Genomic DNA, 21454 nt, shown 5'->3' with positions numbered 1-21454 from the left:
AATTTTTTAAAAGAAAAAAAGTCTTTCATTTACTTATGTCTAGATAAAAACATCAATTTTGTTTCAGTTTACTTCAAACACAAATATAGAGGCAACGGATGTGCTGACATCAGCACAGGCATAGACATGATCAGCTGGAACTGATGCCAAAAAAACCCTACAAAATGTGCGAGGGGCGGGGTTTGTTGTGCTTTGCATGACTTGTGTCTATAAAGTGGTGTGAAACTTTAGACTCTACTGTACTGTATCATCAGTGTCACCCACTTGGCAGACAGAGACTATCACAGTGTTTATGGCTGTGACCATGGTAAAAGAGCCAAATGACTTGCCTGTGTTCTGCATTATGTAATAACTTGCTTACTAATATCTCTTTTACTTATAGTTGACATGAGTCATCCTCTGCTCCCATATAGTATCACCACGGTCCACCCAGAAGTAGCTCAGATGTTTCACCAGACCTACTGTGGTGGATAAGTGCAAAAAAACATGGCCGTACAGCAAGTGTGGCTCCGAATGAAAGACTTCCCACCGCCACTGAATAAACCCCTTCCCCATCCTTTTACTGTGAGATCATGTGGTCTCTAAGTCCCCGCCTTAAGTAGTCATTCAGAAACAGCCAACACTCACACACACACACACACACACACCCCTCCTCTTACACTGTCCCTCTTGCTCTTTCTCTGTCCTGCATTTTTACACACACAGCTCTTTAAAACCTCCTCCATGGGCCCACTCATGGTCAGAACTGCAAAGAGCATTTGTCCTGGAGAGACTGGGGGATCTGGACTTTTGTTTTCCTTAAAGGGCACCAGATGAATCCCACCTAGAACTAAATGGAAGCATAGGACAGAAGCATCTGACGTTTGGCTACACAGGTACCACTTTACGTAAGCATTTTAACGTCACAAGCAGGTTTTTTTTTTCCTGCTTTTGTCTGTTACTTGTATACTTTTTATATACGACTTGTGTGGTTTAGTTTTTTAATATTGAACAAATACGGATTTATAGTTAGACAGCTGAGCTTTTGTGACTGGACGTAATGCTTGCCGCTCATAGCTCTAATATGTAGGCCAAAGGTTACTGGCTGCGCGGGCAGTGAGAGCAGCTATTTCCCTTGTTTAGTGTAACAACTCAGGCTTGTCTGTTGTCATGCTGCATATTACTAACACTAAATACACATTTGCTAAACAAGTAAATTTGTACTGTGCAAATCAATAATGGCATTTCACAATTAAAACTGAAAGGCAAGAGCTAAAAAAAAGTTAATGACATTTTAAAAAAGAGGTTTGCCTATTTGTTTCATGCATTGAATCCTCTTTTTCTTTACATTTTGCATTTTTTATTTTCTGTTTTTTTAGTTTTTTGTGTAGTGTAGTGTAGCTTTGAATGCTAATGAAATAAAACAAAATGAAGAGAATTAACAAAAGCAAAGTAAATGTGGCATTTGTATTCCATACAGGGCTTTACTGTTGTTGTATTATTAAACCAGAGAAGAAACACTGCTGATGACTAAAGGCCACCAACTGTCAGTGGTTGAGTGGGATAAAAAAAGAAACGGAATCAGAAGACGCTGACAACTCTGCCATTCACTGGCAAGTTGGTTTGGTCTGGAGTTGTGAAAATGTTTGTCTGTCCTTTTAGAGTAAGTGGGATCATTATTTTTAATCTTACTGGAGGCAGTCTCTGTGCTCCCAGAAAAAATGTTTTGGTCGTGTTGAATCTTGCCTCATTGTTGACACTTTCTGCTCTAAAAACTGTAAACAAAGAGGAAAGGATCTTGGTGAAGATGTGAGGAAAATACAGAACATTTCCACTTTTCGTCCTTGTTTTTACTTTACTGCATTGATGTAACTGCCAAATATTAAGATTATTCAATGTAATACACAGTGGCAATGTTCACCTTGAATGTGGTTTGGTGAGTTTCTAGCCACTGGGGTACTCATAACAACACATTTGTCCTGATATTGGTATAAACAGAAGCCTATTATAGTGATCAGTTCCATTCCTACGAGACCCAAACAAGGCAAACAGGCTTTAATAGCTATTATTCAACCAATTATGTGGTTGGTCTTCAAAGCACCTGTGGAAATGAAAACTGGAAGATTTAACGGCAATTGAAAAAGATGTTATTGTTATAAGTGAGTTGTTAAAAATGATTGAGAGGAGAACCATGTGTTTACTGCAGACAGTTGTTCTTTTTATGATACAATCATAACACAGTGTGACCCAGGTCTTTAAGTCAAACTGCCCTCACCACCTCAGCACTGCCAGTTCTCACTATATGTCATTTTTGTACTTTTTTTTTTTTTTTTTTTTTTTTGCTTCTATGCACAGCAGAAAGTACTAATGTATGACTAATGTTAAAGGACCAGCTTTGTGGTTGCATCAAACTGCAGTTAACATCGGTTACAGTGCACCTTAATTTAACACAACCTCAGACAGAGGCAGCAGCAAGTGAGTAAACAAGGACTATTTGTAAACCAACCTGTTACCATAATATTACATTTGTCTGTGATTACCACTGGCATTATCAAAAAAGTCATGTCAACTTCCCCAGTGGGACATTTCATGAGCACTTTGGGGTCCTCTTGTGGCCACAGAGACATTAACCAGACAGTTTGTTAATCTCTCAACCACTTCTTGTTATCATTTGTTTTAAAAATAGTCAAATTAAACACACAAAACGTCATCTCAAGGATGCATAGGAACACATCAATTATTTGACAATTTGCGCATAATTGTTTCCTGTGGACATCCATTGTTGGGTACGGTTTGTTCCAGACAACATGTGAACTGTGATGATTGAACAGAATGACCTCCAGTTTATTCAAACATTCTGAATTCTGTGGAAGCTGCTCATATACTACACATTTCTTTTTGACTTGTTGGTTATGCAGCATCTCATATTATGATCATTATTATGAAACAAAAAAAATTTGTGAGAAATTTACAGATCAGTCTTACTAATCGACAGTTTTGACTTGGGAATAGTTGTACTGTACAGGGTTATTCAAAAAGAATTAACCGATTTCATTACGCAATATTTTAATAAGGAAAAGCAATAGAAAAAACTCCAGCCAAGTCACAAGTATTCTACTCAGAATCAACTTTTATTTCCTGTCTTACAAGTGTTCAATATGGCTACCACCTGCAGCACGGGCAACATCAGTGCGATAAGAGAATTCCTCCCAGACGTGTATCAGCATATCACGATCCACTGAGTTGACCACTGTTGTTATTCGATGTTTAAGATGTTCAAAACTTAGAAAACTCCTCTTTCAAATGGTCACTGACTCATTCCATGGCGATGCTTGAGAACTGAAGCAATGCGTCACGAAATCGGTTCATTCTTAATAACCCTGTATATGATTGACTTTGCGTAATGATTTCCATTCACAGTCTTTTCAAACCGGATAACTGTGGTGCTAATTAATATATAACCCACTGTCAGCTTCTGTGGTCTCTGAAATGTTCCCTGAAATGTTAACACCACTGCGTGTTGTAATGTAATAGTTCGCAGAGTTCATCAGTGGCTCATTAGATTAAAATTCATTAAACACAAAACAATGCCCCACTTTTCCATCTCTTCAGCTAAAAAAGACCTATAAGTGTGTGAGTTGCAAATATTCTTAAGTGAAAATACCAATACAGTGTTGAACAGGGTTCATAAATTACACACATTCTCAGTATCAGTTGCTTTGACATCTCAGGGTTTGAGCATTTTTAACAGTAAACTATTAGTGCACATATTTTCCAGTCTATTTGTTTCACTCCCACATCAAATCCAAGGCAGTAACACAAAAGCAACATTGATGAGATGTACCCTCATGCCAAGCAGCACTGACCCACTGATGACCTAATGCACCAAGACTGCTGGCATTGTGCTAAATATGAGCATAAATATACAGCAATTACAGCTGTGCTTAGCCATTATGTTGTTATGTTATTATGTTGTTTACTTTGCATGTGCTGTTTGAACCCAGGAATGTTGATGTACTACAGAGGGCAGATTCGATTTTAAAAAAAAAAACAAAAATCTAATGTATTTTAAGCCTTAAACATCGAGATTGTAAACCCATTTCATCACATCAGTGGACCAAGGTCTGCAGCATTTGGCAAAGCCATATTGTTTCTTTAGTCTAAAAATAACACTTGTCTGTTAACCTTTTCGTTCCAGTGCAATGGATAGACCTTCTGTTCATGACGTGTTTAAGCTGGACATGGGCTCAGCTCAGCCCAGCACCAGGGGACAGTGGTCAAGCAAAACAGAGTTTGTCTTGGCTGTTGCGGGGCAAATCATCGGCCTAGGAAATGTGTGGAGGTTTCCATATTTGTGCTATAAAAATGGAGGAGGTAAGTGTTAATGTGCACAACCACTAATCAGAAAAGGTTGGGATTGTAGGGAAATGTAAATTAAAGCAGAATGCAGTTTAGTTTAGTTTAGATACAAACATAATGCAAAACATTGGAAAAAACAAAACAAGACAAAAAGAAAAACAACATGGAACAACTGTTGTGCCTGAAAGGGAGTAGGAAGAAGCCACTGCTTGTAGTATAGTTATAGTAGTGTAAAAATTTTCCTTGACCTATATTATATTGTAGAGAGTATGAACAGAACCCATTTCATGTTTTGTCTGGTCAGGTTGATTTCATTTATAAATACACATCCACTTCTCACATTCAGGCTGTAACACATACAAGAAAAAGTTGAGATAGAGGAAATTTATAGCTTATGATAATCTAAAATAATAAAACGGTGATACGAAGAAGTGACTTTAAGGTAGAAAAATTAGCATTATATGTCTACAATAGCAGAAATTTTGCACTCTTCATTGAATAAGCTGGACAGGAAAGTGCTTGATAGTAGTAAGACATAACTGCAGATAAAACTGAAAGCTGTACTCTAAGGATTTATTTAACTTGTGGTATCACACCAGGACGCTATACAACTCTGTTACACCCAGCTCCGATGTGAGGAATGCACTTGAAATAAAAAAAAAAAAAACACAAGCAAACACATAATTGCAGACGTCAACATCCACCAGTGGTGTGTTTGTTTTAGTTTTAAGACTAGATGATGGTCATTTCAGTTCATTTCAGATGTTCTGTATACATCTGGTGTATGGCCTTGTAGTATCTTACCCATGTTCTTATCACTTTTTATTGCCCCACAGATATTTCCATTATTACTGGAACACCTCTGACACACTGATAGTGTTTTGGTTTTATGTGTGCATTCATGTAGTGTGTTGTAATAAAATTGTGAAAGGTATTTGCTGAAATTAACCTCTCCGTCTTTATATAATTGCAGCAATTTACTCACCAAGATACAACTTGTACATGTTTTTTGTTTGGATTTGGCAGTTTGGCAGTTGATGTTGATGACTATTCATGAGTGTAAACTGAAACTGTACCATTTTCTTATTCCTAAGGTGTTTTCTTCATCCCTTATATCCTCTTCCTCTTTACCTGTGGTATCCCTCTGTTTCTTCTGGAGACGTCTCTAGGGCAGTACACCCAACAGGGAAGCATCACATGTTGGAAAAAAATTTGTCCCCTTTTTGAAGGTAATTCAGCATCTAAAATCCTAACTTTTATATACTCAAAATTAACTTACTTCTTCCTACAATGTTCGGGTGAACGTAGATCTAAATAGTTTTGTTATTGAACTGATTTGTACACTTGTTGTTATTTCTTAATACTTCCCGTTACATTGACTTTTTTAACTGCATATTTTGCACTTGCATTTGTGCTACAGATCTTGCAGGAATATGTGATGAAAGGGATTTGATCACTTGCAGAACCAAAAGTAATACATGCGCATTATAAGCAGAATAAATAGAATAGAATAGAATAGAATAGAATAGAATAGAATAGAATAGAATAGAATAGAATAGAATGGTTTATTGTCATTGCAGTTTGCAGTACAATAAAATTTAAAACTTCTTCACTAGTCATTCACACACACACATGCACACGCACACTTACACACACCCACTTCCACACCCACACAGGCAGATATCAAACAAGTAAATACAATGGTAAAGTGCATGAGAAATAAAGTGCAATGCAGTGATAAAGAAAACAAGAAAACAAGTCCTTGAGCAGTTCAGATGGTGGAGTTGAGGCGCAGTGGGATGGGGGGTTAAGAGTTCAGTTCACGAACAGCTGAGGGGTAGAAGCTATTCCTCAGTCTTGCCTTACGGCACTTCAGGGCCCTGTAGCTCCTTCCAGAGGGCAGCAAAGAGAAGATATGGTGGACGGGGTGAGTGATGTCTTTGATGGTCCTGCAGGCCTTGCTTGCTTGCTTGCAGTTTAAGTTTAAAATTTATTTGTCATGTTTTTAATCAACTCTGATCCATTGCTGGAGTCAAAGGAGTCAGCTGATGAAATATAAAGTGGACCTATTAAGAACAGACAGAGGGCAGCTGTTTGATGAGGCATTTATACAGAAGATCACGAGGGCTGAGTGGATGAATTGCCAAACAGTTGAGGTCAAAAGGTTTGGGAATGGTGGTGAGGAGATTACATGTATACAGCAGAGTTGGTAAAAGCAACAGGTGATGATCATGAGGTCTGGAAGAAAGTAATAAAAGGAGATTCAACAAAGTGAATGTAAGGGGGAGAGGGATTTGAATTTGAGGGCACATGGTCAAAATGTCAACACAGTGTTCTTCATCAGTGTTTTGTATGTTTTTGTCCTTTAAGTCAAGTAATGTAGGATAATTCCTTTTAGTGTTTCTATGTTTCATTTAATTTCTGTATTAAATATAAGTGATTTATCCTTTAATCTGACTATTCCTGTCAACAATGGCTACACATGATCTTTATCAGTAGCCTCAGGGAGTAGCCTTGTTGGTAATGAATGAACTCAGCTTTAGCCACAATATGAAATGCAGATATGAGGCATACATAACAAAAGTTGTTATTTAAGTGGTGCTTTTCTCTGTTGCAATACTGACCAGTGCTTAAAATGCCACCTTTCTCAGAAGTGAACTGCTCATTTCTCTCTCTTTATATTTAAAGCACAGTCAATATTTACCTTGAGCAACACCATGTAGTCCACAATAGTCAAGCAACTTGTTTTCTGGTCCTTTTTAAACAAAAAGGTGATCAGGAACTTGTCTGTCATTCTATCTATAGTTAAGACTTGACATGATATGCAGTGGTTAAATATTGTCCCCTATGTTTAAGTAAATAAGTAGCAGAAATTGTTTGTTTTTTTCCATACACAAGCGGCAGAGAAAACATATTTCTAGTAATCTACAACAGTGAAAGAAAAAGCTCTTTGCGTCACTGAATTTACATAAGTCTTTGTATTGCAAAAGCATCGACTGTATTTGTGGCTTTAATTGGCATTAATTTGTAATATTTTGATGTTACATTTGTTTGTAATGGGGTGTGTGTTTGCAATGTCCAGAAGGAACTGTTTTAGCCATTTGACAGTTTTTCTTTTAGTCTTATTTTGTAGTTTAAGAATCTTTTTTTTTTGTTTATACATGTGAGAAACAACACAAATAACTTTATTTTTCACAGCCACTGTTTAATGTCAAAGGTCACATGTTCAATGTAAAGTTACTTCCAAGAGATTAACATGTAATTTAAAGGCTTTTTTGTTTACTTTTTGTTTTGTGTTCCAGGGATGGGTTATGGCAGCCAGGTGGTTGTTTTATATTCCAGTATCTATTACATCATCATATTGGCCTGGGCGTTCCTATATCTCTTCTCATCTTTTAGCTCTGAACTCCCCTGGGCGAGCTGCAGAAACAGTTGGAACACAGGTTAGTGTCAATGGGAGCTGAAGAAACAAAACCAAAATGCATTTAAAAACATCCAATTTTGTGAATTTTGCTCCAGCAATGACTCACATCTGATTTGATTCAGTGTCATTGCTACATGTTTCCTTACGTTTCACATGTTAGTTTGTTGTGATTTAGATTTGATTCAGAGCTTGCTTTCACTTTGTAAGTTTTGAAAGGACTTGCTAATAAACTTACTAATATTCCTCTGCAAATCAAATTCATTACTACAGCAAACAAATATGTTAGCAGAAGATTTTTATTCTGCATATGGGTCTGATCAAGCAGTTATACATGGACACATTTCGTGTTCAACAGTCTCTGTCATGTAAGCAGAGTAACTTATATGCATGTCTGATACATATTTGAGTAGGTATTTATAAGCACTTTAACATTATGTATAACAATCTGGGGAGATAAAATCTTTAATATGAAAAATGTCAAATTACTGCTTGGTAACGTGGACAATTTTTTAAGCTTTATGCAAACATTCAAAACATGTAGTTCTCAACAGAAACTGATATCAAGTAGGACAAAAACTTTTAGATATTATGTTCAACTATGCTGAAAGTACATTTTGGAGTAAAATATTGAAAAGTCTCTGTTTTTTGACATGAGAATGTGGTAACACGTGGACAGGTTGCCATAGTAACACATGGACAACTCTTTACCATTGTATGCATTATCCAAAATGTTGACTTATTTTTTGAAACAACAAGCCAGATATAATCACAATGTTTTATTTAATGTATTTAATACTAACACAGTGGTATTTATAACTTGTGGTGGTCCATACTGATATAGGTAAATTACAAATAAAGAGTAATTTCTCAGTAACAGTTCACACATAGTCTTTTTAAATGTGACAGACTGAATAAATTTTCATATTTTTTAGTCATAATTTTAGCGTCAAATTCGAGCTATGGCTATGGTGTAAAAAGTGCCATAGGTAAAATCGGTTGTAACTTTTTTTCTACAAGTGGTATTTTAAAAAGGATAACAGTTCCATAAAATAAAGATCTTTAGCTAAAAAATGAGCCCTCTTGATAAATGATGAGTGCAAATTTACTTTTTCATGTTGATGTTCACTTTCGCTTAATCGGACCTTTATGCAAGATGCAAAGATACAAGCCATCAAAAGCATCAGCAAAACATTTCCAAGATCAAGATGTGTATTTCTTTGCATCAGAAACCTGTGTGGAGTTTGACCGATTGGGTCATTCTTACAACCTGACAGTAGATGGAAATGCAACATCACCAGTCAGAGAATTTTGGGAGTGAGTATGAAAATAAAATCCAAAATCCAGTAATCATAAATGAAGATGAGCTTTAATTGACTCTGTGGTTTGCAGGCGACGAATTCTGAATGTGACGGGAAATGTCGAAGAGTTAGGAGGGATGCGGTGGGAGCTGGTTTTGTGTCTTCTGCTGTCTTGGGTCATCTGTTACTTTTGTGTCTGGCAAGGAGTTAAATCCACTGGGAAAGTAAGGATTTCTACCACAAAAGATATCATTTTAGAGATCATAATGTGCTAATGAAGAGGTCATGGTCAGTCAAAAATATTCATTACGTCAAGATGTTGGGAGGCAGGTGTTTTACCTTTAGTCTTAAAAATAATCTTCATAATGGAGGAGTAACTGTGGTGATCATTTTCCTGCATACACATATACATTTTAATCATTGCTTAAATTTAAATCCATTGGTTGTTGATATATACATGACAAGAAATGTGTATCCTCACTTTTCTGCACACATTTCCTTTTGGATTTCATGCAGTGTTACAGTTCTCAATACAAAGGGGTCAAATATTCTACCCATACTTGTAATTTTTCCATTTACCTGCACAGATGCATAGATTTTGCTTCATATTACCAATAAACATTTTTACTGTAAGACGCAGAATATCTAATGAGGCAAATGAATTAACCCATAAAGACCTACAACTATTTTTGTGGTGAATTTATCATTACATTTAACATTTCTTCAGTAATTTATGACCATTTCATATATTATCCTCTGCATTTTGCATTTTTCAGATATTTTCCTATATATAATTTAATGATCATGTAGATGTTCATAACAGATCAGTGTAAATTCAAAGATTATTTCATCAGAAAAGAAGGACTGGAAAAAAAAAACTTTTTTTTAGCAAAATATGTCATTAACTGAACAACAAAACAAGTGTCTACAGTCACTATCATTTGTCAGACATGGTTTTATTGGTGAATTAATGTTGCAGAAGATGATGGTGTGTCCACGCTCAGTACGGAGTCCAAATAGGTCACATCTGATGCAGCTGAAAAGCTGACAATCTGCATTTTACCTGAATTATTTAAATGTATTGACAGGATTAATGATTCAAAAGTCATTAAACATTTTAGATCAGTAGATACTTTTTGTCGGCGGCTGTTTAAGTTTTTCAGAGTTAAAAACACTTGGCCCAACGTGACAACGTTATCATCTATCATGTGTTTTTCAAGCCATACTGGGGCTTTGAACTTGTTTCATTAGTGTCCATCTAGGAACAATACCCCTAATAACAACATATTCTTGCTCCTTCACAGGTGGTTTATTTCACAGCCACATTTCCGTATGTCATGCTCGCAGCATTGCTTGTTCGTGGACTCACTTTGCCTGGGGCCTTAGATGGGATCAAGTTTTACCTCTACCCAGACCCATCCCGCCTCAGTGATCCCCAGGTATGAGCAGACTTCATCACGACTATGCTTTGATTGTGGTCTGATTCGGGGTGCCACTGAACCTACGAACTCTTCAACTTCACAATCTAGACTCCATCAAACACAGCAGTTTGTTACAACAGCTATAAAACATGTGAAAAACCTGTAGAAATACAATAGAACAAGTAGTGCCAGGCACAACAAACTCCACCCTTTGCACATATTGTAGCTAATTTTGGCATCAATCTAGCTGATGCAAGACAAAATTGCAGTTTTTATAGACATTTGAAATTGGAAGAAGAAAACAGAATTTAAAAATTCATAGTTCATAATTCATAGTTTTGCTGCTACAGACATTTGAAATTTTGCCCATTATAAGTAAATAGGGGGAAAACAAAGATTTAAAAATTCATACAAAATTTGAACTTTGACCTACTTTTTCCAAAATGTAACCACATTTATTCTGAGTCACTGGCAATCTATAAACCCAATTTGGTATGAATTCAACCAAGAGTTTTGCTGCTACAGACATTTGAAATTTTGCCCATTATAAGTAAATGGGAAAAAAGAAAGATCCTAAAAAATTCATAAAAAATTTAAACTTTGACCTACTTTTCCCAAAATGTATTGACATCTATTGTTGGTTAGTGGCAATCTATAATCCCAATTTGGTATGAATTCAACCAATAGTTTTGCTCCTACAGACATTTCAATTTTCACCCATTATAAGTAAATGGGAAAAAAAAGATTTTAAAAATTAATAAAAAATTTGAACTTTGACCTACTGTTCCCAAAATGTAATCATATCTATTCTGGGTCACTGGCAATCTATAAACCCAGTTTGGCATGAATTCAACCAGTAATTTTGCTGCTAGAGTGTTAACAAACAAACCAAACCAAAAACAATACCCCTTTGCCTTCCCTTCGAGGGGGCGGGGTAATAAAGACGTACTCATGACATTGAAACATACACGTTTCCTCATGAAAGTGCGATGAAGTTAGTAGTTAAACAGGACAAAATCAGAAAATATTAGGATCTGAATGAAGTGCTACAATAAGCATCACAAGTATGCATTTGCTTCATGAGGCCAAATTTAAGGGATAAGTTAAGATTTGTCACTCATTACACATTTAGAGGTAAGGTGATTGCCTTATTGATTTAGCACCAGTGCCCAGATGCGTAAAACATTAATGTAGAGTGATGAAGCTGTTCTAGACTTTGGTAAAACATCTAATTTTTTCAAGTTGTAAAAGAAAGTAACTACTACTCTTTTACATATTCTGCTATGTAAAGGCTTATCGTTTGTTTGTCTTTCAGGTGTGGATGGACGCTGGCACACAGATATTCTATTCCTATGCTATTTGCATTGGGTGTCTAATGGCACTGGGCAGTTATAATAAATACAACAACAACTGTTACAAGTAAGTTTGACATATCAAAGACACACAAATTCACACACCAAGTTGAAAAATACACAAGTATGGCACAAAGTGACCCAAAAAATGCTTAGAGTGACAGATTTCACCTCTGTATGTAAATTATGAGTTTGAGTTTCATTTTATACAAGCAGAGGTTTTACATTTTTTTCTTATCTTTTTATCTTAACCTCTGTTGAACCGAGATCTTTACCATAAAAAAATACCCAGGTTCATGATTTTTCTTGTTTTGGATTGTGCTGTTAATGAGACACCCAGATAAACCTCTTAACCATAAATGGAAAAAGAATGAAGAGCTATGCATTTAATATGTATTATATATTTATTTTTCTGTTTCAGGGATTGTGTGTACTTATGTCTTCTGAACAGTGGAACTAGTTTTGTGGCTGGTTTTGCAATTTTCTCTGCTCTTGGCTTCATGGCATATGAGCAAAACACAGACATATCAAATGTGGCTGAATCAGGTGAGAGTATAAACAACTCTGGAAACATTTACTGAAGAGAATGATTCACTGTGGTTCAGTGTGTGATATTTAGTGATATCTAGCATGAAGCTGTAGATTGAAACCAAATGAACATGGACGGCCTGTGAGGGTAGAGGGTCAAATGAATGCAGAAAAATATAGGATAATCCTGATTCAATCTGAGAACTGCAATGTGGGAAAAATATCTACTTTCCAACAAGACAATAACCTGATACATTCCATCAAAGTTACACAGAAATGGTTTTAAGACAACGATGTGAATGTTCAGGAGTGGCCAAATCAAATCCCAGACCTCAATCCAATAGAGAATTTGTGGCTGGACTTGAAATTGGCTGTTCGCACTCAGTCCGTTTGCAACCTGACTGACCTTGAGCAGTTTTGTGAAGAAGAGTGGAGTAAAATTGCAGTGTCCAGATGTGCCATCGAGACCTATTCACACAGACTCAGTGCTAGATAGGGCCAAAGTATCTGCTAAATACTGATATATTCATACAATCACGTATTTGACATAATTTATATTTGATTGACATTAATATGTGGAAATAGGCCGCAGGTTGGTGCAGTGGAGTTTGCATGTTCTCCCCGTGTTTGCGTGAGTTCAAAGAAATGCACTTCATTTGGTTAACTGGTCACTCACTTGTAGGTGTGAATGTGAGTAAATGGTTGTTTTTCTGTATTTTTGAATACTCCAGTGATCTTGCATCGTATTCAGGTTGTACCCTGCTGTTGGTCTTTGGTAGCTGGGATCAGCTCTGGTATCCCCACAACCCTCCAGAGGATTAAGCAGCTCACAAAATGAATTTGTAGAAATGTGGTTCATTTAACCGTATTTGAATGAATGAACAGTAGAAATTAATCAGGTTTAAAAGCCTTATGATAACACATGGGAAACGGATGAAAAAGAAAAGAAAAGGAAAGAAAAGAAAAGAAAAGAAAAGAAAAAAGAAAAGAAACTCGTTTTAGAACACCCCAGTTTTTCCAGTTTTGTATTGAAATTCAAGCAGTTCAAGTCCAATGAACAGCTTGAAATGGTACAAAGGTAAGTGGTGAACAGCCAGAGGTAAAAAAAAAACAAAGGTAAGGTTAAACAAAACTGAAAAATAATGTACATTTCAGAATTATACAAAAAGGCGAACAAGAAGTTGGTTAACAACTTAAAGCACTTCTGCAGCAATGGAGGTTGATCAAGCCTCAAAAGTTGGTGCTACCAATTCCTACAGGTGTCCCAACATTTCTGAATTACTTCCAACCCCCTCTGTCTGCATAAAAGTAGTGTTGGAACACACTTTGGTACCATACTGGTGTGAGCATTATTTGAACAGAAAGTAGTGTGTAACTATAAAAATGGTGAGGAAAAGGCAGTTAACGATGGAAGAGAGACAGACCGTCATAACACTTAAAAATGTAGGTCTGTCCTACAGAGGAATTGCCAAGAAAGTCAAGTTGTCAGTCCAGTTTCCTTCACCATCAAAATGCTCTCAGAAACTGGGGGAAATGCTGACAGGAAGAGGTGTGGCAGACCCAAAGACACAGCAGAATCAGAAGACAAGTTTCTGAGAGTCAACAGCTTGCGTGATAGGCGACTCACAGGACAACAGCTTCAAGCACAGCTCAATAGTGGTCGTAGTAAGCAAGTCTGAGTTTCCACTGTGAAGAGAAGACTTCCAGTTGCAGGTTTGATCGGTCCACAACACCTTCTTCCAGTCTTCAGTAGTCCAATGCCGGTGTTTCATGGCCCAGGCAAGCCTCTTTGTCTTATTCTGAAGTCTCAGCAATGGCTTTCTTGCTGCAACTCGACCCATCAAACCTCCACCTGTTCATTGGACTTGAACTGCTTGAATTTCAATACAAAACTGGAAAAATTGGGGTGTTCTAATTTTTTTGACCAGTAGTGTATATTTCATATATTTCCACACAGAAAACACATCAACTGTTTAAACTGAGGCTTTTTTTAAGGAAGTTTGACTTTAATGGTATCAGTTAACTATATATAAAACATAATACAATAATAAATCAGTTAATTTTGTGGAACTGGAGGGATACTGTATTGCCTATGAGACAGAGTTCTGGTTCTGGTTTAGTCCATCCGTCCGTCCATTATTTGGCACTGAAGGTTTTCACCAGTGTCATTTCTGAGGTGTGAGATAAATCTGGCCTTTCTGTTGGTGAATACACTGTTGTGCCACAGCTGAAACCATATGTCCTCACCCATGTTGATGTCCATGTTCCATTTGTGCTACTAAATCATTCTACATCCCCCCCAAATATTAAAACCTGAACCAGCTAGATGTTTGTTCTTTCATTTGACTCTGTCTCCTTTCTACAGGTCCTGGTTTGGCATTCATCGCTTATCCTCGAGCAGTTGCCATGATGCCATTTCCACAGCTCTGGGCAGTTTTCTTTTTCGTTATGATCATCCTGCTGGGATTGGACAGTGAGGTACATGGGCGTTCCTCTCACTAATATGAAAAACTAAACACAGAGGGCTGCAGAAGGACCAATGATCATGATTGTGACTATAACCTCCATTCAAACATGGCCCCAGTTCTATAAAAGTTTCAATTTTCTTCATAAATCGGGTAACATATTTTTTAAAATCTTGTTTGAATGTTGGCTGAAGACAGCTGCTTCTCAGTTTGTTACTTCACAGTCAACAGGGAATTCATTTATTCCATATTCCTTGGAAATTGTGGGTTTTGCAGTTTTTGTTTTGGAAGTTTTCCTGACAATCTGTTAGTGGAAAAAGAAAACAGGCTATGACATTTTGATAAAATGTTATGGAAAGTTCAGGATTTCTCAACATTATGATTACATTTCACCATTACTAAGAACATGACAGTATCCCTGTATCCCACAGCTGCTTTCATTTTGTGCATTTGAAAGCATGTGTAGACATAAATGTAACAAGAAAAGCACTCAGAGAGCGCAGACCTCCGCCAAGACAGATCCCCCCCTCCCCGATCACCACCAAAATTTAATCATTTCTTCCTTGTGCCACTATCAACATTTCCTGAAAATTTCATGAAAATCCGTCCATAACTTTTTAACAAACAAACACGCAAACGCACAAAGCAAAGCGATCACAATACAGTACCTCCTGGCGGAGGTAATAAATAAATAAATAATATTATTTAATTGTTTAACCCATAAAGCCCCAGTGCTATTTTTGTGGCAGTTCCCAAATGATTTTTTTCTCTATTTTGAATTTTTGTTTAGTGATTTATCATCATTTAATCTAATATTATGCCCAGTATTTTGTATTCTTAAGTGAAAATCACGTGTTTTCCTAAATGTAATTCACTGATCATGTAGATGTTCATAAAAGCTCACCTTAAAGTTGAGGTTTATTAGATCAAAAACAGAAAAAAATCGAACAAAAAGTGACTTTTTCACTTAAATCTATCATTAATTGAACATATAAACAAGCATCTCCATCCACTGTCATTGATCCAACTCCCATGGGTTTTACTGGTGAATCAATGTTGTAGAAGATGACGGTGTTTCCATGTTCACTACGGAGCCTCTGAATGTTCAAATGGGTCATATCTGATGACCATGAAAAGATGACAAACTGTATTTTACACCAATTATTTACACATATTGATAGGATTAGTGGATCCACAGGTATTTTGCTTTTTATATCAGTAAATGATTTTGGTCACCAGTGGATGTTTGGGTCTTTATGGATTAATATATAATAAATATTACCATCAACATTCAAAAATATGTTCAAAGTGTTTGAGTGCTTTTTATGAATAGATTGTACAGAGGTTAGTACACTGATTATGTAATTGTTTCAGTTTGTAGGTCTAGAAGCTATCGCAACAGCCATTTCTGACCTGAATCCATCCTTCTTCCATGTCGGTCATCGGCGTAAACTCCTTCTTCTTGCTATCAGTGTTGGCAGTTTTTTTATTGGCCTTGTGATGGTTACAGAAGTAAGAGCACCATTTCTTCTTACCTCTTCACATGTTCAGATACCACGTTAATGCTGCACAGATGAACTAAGCTACTGTCTTTAACACACACAGGGTGGACTGTACATCTTCCAGTTGTTTGATTACTACGCCTGCAGTGGGATGACTCTGCTCCTGTTTGCTATGCTCCAGTCTGGGTGCATAGGATGGGTATATGGTGAGTTATGATTAAAAAATAAAAATAAAAACACTAATGCAAATGGTTTCTTGAGTGTGATTTCCAGTAGCTCACCGTTGTCTTCGTCTCACAGGTGCAGACCGTTTTTATGACAACATAGAGGACATGATCGGATACAGGCCTTTACCCATCATAAAGTACTGTCTCAAATATGTCACTCCAGTTATCTGCTTGGTGAGTGTTGGAGTTAGTGATCTATCAAGTTTGGTTCTTTCTGCTGACACATTTTAGACTTTGACCAAAGCTTCTGAAAGTGACCAGATGGGATGAGAACCACTAAGAAACAACTATGAGAGTCAAAAAAAAAAAAAAAGGGACGGCCTGATAAAAGCTATAAGTACTTTTTGATGTTCTCACCACTGGGCACAGTTCTAAATGAAAAGAAGGGAGTTTAATGCTGACGTCACAGAATTTCTTCTACACAAGTGAGTTTGATCATGAGGCTTATGAAGGTATAAAGTTATTATAAGATATTACCCCACCCCCAAAGGGGAGGCAAGGGGTATTGGTTTTGGTTCGGTTTGTTTGCTTGTCAACACTGTAGCAGCAAAACTATTGGTTCAATTCATACCCAATTGGGTTTATAGATTGCCAGTGACCCAGAATAGATATGATTACATTTTGGGAAATGTGGGTCAAAGTTCAAATTTTTTTATGAATTTTTTTAAATCTTTTTTTTCTTCTCTCATTTACTTATAATGGGCGAAATTTCAAATGCGTATAAAAACATCAATTTTGTTTCAATTTACTTCAAACTTGGCTCATATATAGAAGCAACTGATATGCTGACATCAGCACACGCATAGACATGATGGCTTCAGCTGGATCGATGCCAAAATAAGCTTCGATAAGTGCGAGGGGTGGGCTTTGTTGTTCCTGGCACCACTTGTTTTCTTTGTGAAGTTCATCGTTTGTTGATCCACAGCTCAGACTAAACTGTCACATTTCTGACCTTGTTTGGACGATTCCAAACAGATCTTTAGTCCAGCTATTGACAACACAAACTGTACAGAAAATGGAGATGATTTGTGGTTTTTCTATGGCTGTTTTCTGTCTAAAACCAGAGTTAAGATAACAGAGCTATAATGTGAACTATCAGCTGACACAGCACATTAGGATTATAAGACTGTCTTATTTTTATCAACTGTCAAAATATCCAACAATGAGTTACGTAGAAAGAGGAAAACATGATGATATCATAATATAGATGTGTGTAAACAAGCTTTATTGTTGATTTACTGAGTGACACAAATATACGAACTCGACAAACTCCAGCCCCTGTAGATGCATCATAATGAAGCAAAAAAAAGTTATTCTCACTAGATGTTGATTACTGAACTGTGTCTTGCTTTTTCTGTTTTTCAGGGAACATTTATTTTCTCCTTGGTCAAATACACTCCATTGAAGTTCAACAACACTATTGAATACCCATGGTGGGGTTACGCCCTCGGCTGGTGGTTCACTCTCTCCTCTACGCTCATAGTTCCTCTCTTGATGATCTACAAAATGAGCGTCACCCCCGGCACCCTGCGACAGGTAATACACACTACATAAAAATGTTTCCCAGTGTGTTTCCTAAAAAGACACACAAAAATGTGTCTCCTCAGAGACGTTTTATTTGAACTGAACCTATATTTCTTCTCTGTCAGAGGATCTCCACCTTGTGTACTCCAGCTGAGGACCTTCCTTTAACCAAGGCAGAGAAGAAGGCTCTTGATTTGCTTGACTTGCCCTCATCTGCTGGTAGCAGGTTACCTGAGAACGTGCCTTACTGATACTGGTTAGCTTCTCTACACTCAGAGGAAGAAGAAAGAAGCTTGTCCTCTTTCTGGGGTGGTAGATCAGCATTAGGAGACATCTTGCTTGCTGTGATCATTCCCTCTGTTCATAGTGACCATTAAATGATCCACTAAAAACTGCTGGAAAGGAAATCCACAGTTTTTAATCCTTGAAAATTACATCCAACTTTTTTATAGTAGAGAATTTTCTATTTTGCGATATCCAGAATGTTACAGTGAAAGAATAGTAACATAAGTATAAATGGAGATTATTGAGAAGTCCAGTTAATAGGATTATTGAAGCCAGAGTGGAAAATGTGCCTATATTTTATGTATTGTTTTATGACACACTTGAAACAGTTGTAGAAATAGTTTCAGATTTGTTCCAGTGTCACTCCTTGAAGCTGCAGAGCTTTAATGTTGACTCAGACTAAATATATGGCAGTGATCTAAACTCTTCAGACTACACTCAGCAAGCTTTTTAGAGCTGGTCTTCATACAACAAACATCTGGTTTAGGTGTTTGTCAGAGACTGGACCTTTAAACATAGACTATCTGCATTTCGCACTTGTGATAAATGACTAAAACATCTGTGTTTAGTGTGATGTGATGTGCTAAAGGTGTTTTGCCCCTGCTGAGATGCCGTAGTTATCGGAGCACATGCAGTGTTGCAGACTACCTGTTGAAAGGCATTAATGGTATATCTTAAGTTCCGTATATAAAGTTATTCCTTCAAGTAAGTACGGTCTGGTTTATGAAGAACCCACTACACAAATATTACAATTAGAACATTTTATATTTACTGTTTGTGTGAATGAACAATAATATGAGAACTTTGAATTTGTCACTTTATGTCACCAGTGTACTGTAAGTTTGACAATAATGTTTGCCAAATAAGTTACAGAGTGAACACTTCAGCCACTTTAGGTCATTGTAAGTGGAAAAAGGAGTCCTTAAAAATGAAATTGTATGTTGTATAACTCAGTAAAGGTCGATAGACAAATATCAGAGTCAGATGTTGGACAGTGTGTACACCTTCAATGAATGAGCCATAATGTCCCAACACCGCTGTAAAAGTAAATAAACAAATAAAACCATAGTGCTCACAGACAACACTAATTATTCAGCATATTTCTGATTTTGGTGTAAAGTTTAATAAAATGTTCCTGCCTTTGTCAGTAAATGGAATTTGATCAAAGTACCACCAAATGTTCAGAGAAACAGTGTAAACATAAGAGTAGACTGCAACAGTCCAATTTATGTTTAACCGGTTTATAAAGATTGCATTTTAAACTGTAGTTCTGACTTGTTAGATTCCTATTTTTATACAGAACAAGCTGTTTTACTCTTTTATCATGTTTGCAGGCTGAGGATTTATATATCATTAGGGTTCAAATCCTTTTTCTTTTTTTCTTTTTGTTTTTGTGCCTGTCTTTGTTCAGTTCATTTTGAGTTGGAAATTGAAATGTGAAACCTGGCATCATTACTATAAATGATGGTAAATGCTTTTTGAAAAATAAGCCAAAAAAAGGAATTTTGTTAATGAGCCATTTGTGCATCAAAAATCAGATGAGTGCACCATTGATATTCAGACTTTAGTATTAAATCAAGCAAAGCAAGAATTTGGCCACAAGATAAATCTCCAGAGAGGACTGACACTGAGTGTAGCAAACAAAATGTTTCATTTATAGTATTTATAATATCCATGAAAGCTATTTACTGTTGATTAATATGATTTTATTAATCATAGTGAGCATATTTTTAGTAGTGTAAAAATATTCATTGACACTCTAAATAAAAATTTGACAGAATAATGAAAGTAACTGTGTTGTTTTGAATACATCATTACACATTTGTGACTTCAACACAGTCCAACACAATTCATGACCATTTTCTCCTTATTAAACACACTTAAACTAGTTGAAGTGACTTTGGTTGGCTTTCTCTTTTGCTCATTGATGCAAATTTTTGAGCAGTTAAAGAGATTTTTTTCCTTTGAGCACAAGAATTTGAGAATTGCCACAGGCGGATATATTTTTGTATTTTTTTAATTGTATAGTACCATTGAAATTTGTGGCATTTGTTCTGCTGTAATAAGGATCAATTATTACTTTGTTATTAAATATCTCAATATGTATTTGTTGTATTAATGACAGTGTGTAACTGAAAGAATCATAACAACAGTATAGGATTTTTGAATAAAATGTGCATGAATAAACAACAAATGTGAGTAATTATTGATTTCATTAAAAGTTTCAAAAATCTGGGGACTCAACATGATTGATTTATTTGTTTGTTTTCACTTCATTCTTTTTTTAACTCTTAAAAACCTAGAACTGTTTTTGTGGCTACTTCCAAATAAATTTTTCTCTACATTTAACCTTTCCTAAGTGATTTTTCACCATTTATTATATTATTATCCCGTACATTTTGCATTGTTTCCTAGAGTTAATTCACTGGTCATGTAGGTGTTCATAAAAGCTTAGTAAATTCAAAGGTCATTTCATCAAAACAGAGAAAACAGGAGAAAAAGTGACCTAACTGAATGTAAAAATAAATGTCTACAAAGTACTCTCATTTGTAAAACTACATGGGTTTAACTGGTGAATCAGTTTTGCAGATGATGATGGTGTTTCCATGTTCTGAACAGAGTCTTTGAAGGTCCAAATGAGTCGAATGTGATGCTGCTGAAAAACAGAACCTACATTTGACCAGAATCTATATTATAAGAGCCAAGTGGCCTCTGTGTGCGTGTGTGTGTCCCCAGGAATTCAAAACAAAATCAAGAAAGAGCTGACAGCTGCAGTTTGTCGTACTTATGTATTTTTGGTCAAGGAAGAGTCTAGTGAAAACAGCAAGTTGATAGGACCAATATTTTGGGAGATATTAGTAATTTTGGAATAAAATAGCCTTACAATCACGTTGCTACGGCCAGAACGCTTTGGCGGTGACTGCTGGACCAATGCGGTACAGCATGCACGAATACACAACGGCTTAAAAACTACCACATCTAGAACCTGTGGATCCGCAAGGGTCCACACACTACTTGTTTCTATATATTGACAGGATTAGTAGTTGAGAAGGTTTAGGTCAGTAGATGTGTTTGGTCTCCAGCAGCTGT

General features: G+C 36.4%; 1 protein-coding gene across 3 annotated transcripts; it reads left to right on the top strand.

Annotated features, from left to right (window-relative positions):
* Positions 1-626: 626 nt before the first annotated feature.
* On the top strand, positions 627-20554 carry slc6a22.1 (solute carrier family 6 member 22, tandem duplicate 1). Of its 3 annotated transcripts, XR_003935456.1 has the most exons (16): positions 627-875; positions 4178-4353; positions 5433-5567; positions 7641-7781; positions 8989-9076; positions 9152-9284; positions 10365-10499; positions 11797-11900; positions 12255-12379; positions 14727-14839; positions 16201-16338; positions 16432-16534; positions 16629-16729; positions 17921-18091; positions 18205-19230; positions 19261-20552. XR_003935456.1 is itself a non-coding variant. In XM_030134509.1 (15 exons), the coding sequence occupies exons 2-15, from the start codon at positions 4182-4184 to the stop codon at positions 18328-18330; spliced, it is 1785 nt and encodes a 594-aa protein (XP_029990369.1). In that variant the 5' UTR covers positions 627-875; positions 4178-4181; the 3' UTR covers positions 18331-20554. The 3 variants fall into 3 exon arrangements, 2 of the variants coding, with proteins under 2 accessions (XP_029990369.1, XP_029990370.1); XM_030134509.1 differs by having other exon boundaries at positions 18205-20554; XM_030134510.1 differs by having other exon boundaries at positions 627-887; positions 18205-20554.
* The last annotated feature ends 900 nt before the right edge of the window (positions 20555-21454 follow it).

This window comes from Sphaeramia orbicularis, chromosome 5 (assembly GCF_902148855.1).
Source record: "Sphaeramia orbicularis chromosome 5, fSphaOr1.1, whole genome shotgun sequence".
Classification (NCBI taxonomy): Eukaryota; Metazoa; Chordata; class Actinopteri; order Kurtiformes; family Apogonidae; genus Sphaeramia; species Sphaeramia orbicularis.
This window is presented reverse-complemented; position numbering and strand designations above follow the sequence as displayed.

Bases quoted from the DNA above. Each gene is read 5' to 3' on its own strand.
- slc6a22.1 (XM_030134509.1), top strand. From the start codon at position 4,182: ATGGATAGACCTTCTGTTCATGACGTGTTTAAGCTGGACATGGGCTCA. The intron at 4,354-5,432 runs GTAAGTGTTAAT...CTTATTCCTAAG, and splicing joins GTGCTATAAAAATGGAGGAG to GTGTTTTCTTCATCCCTTAT. The intron at 9,077-9,151 runs GTGAGTATGAAA...TGTGGTTTGCAG, and splicing joins CCAGTCAGAGAATTTTGGGA to GCGACGAATTCTGAATGTGA.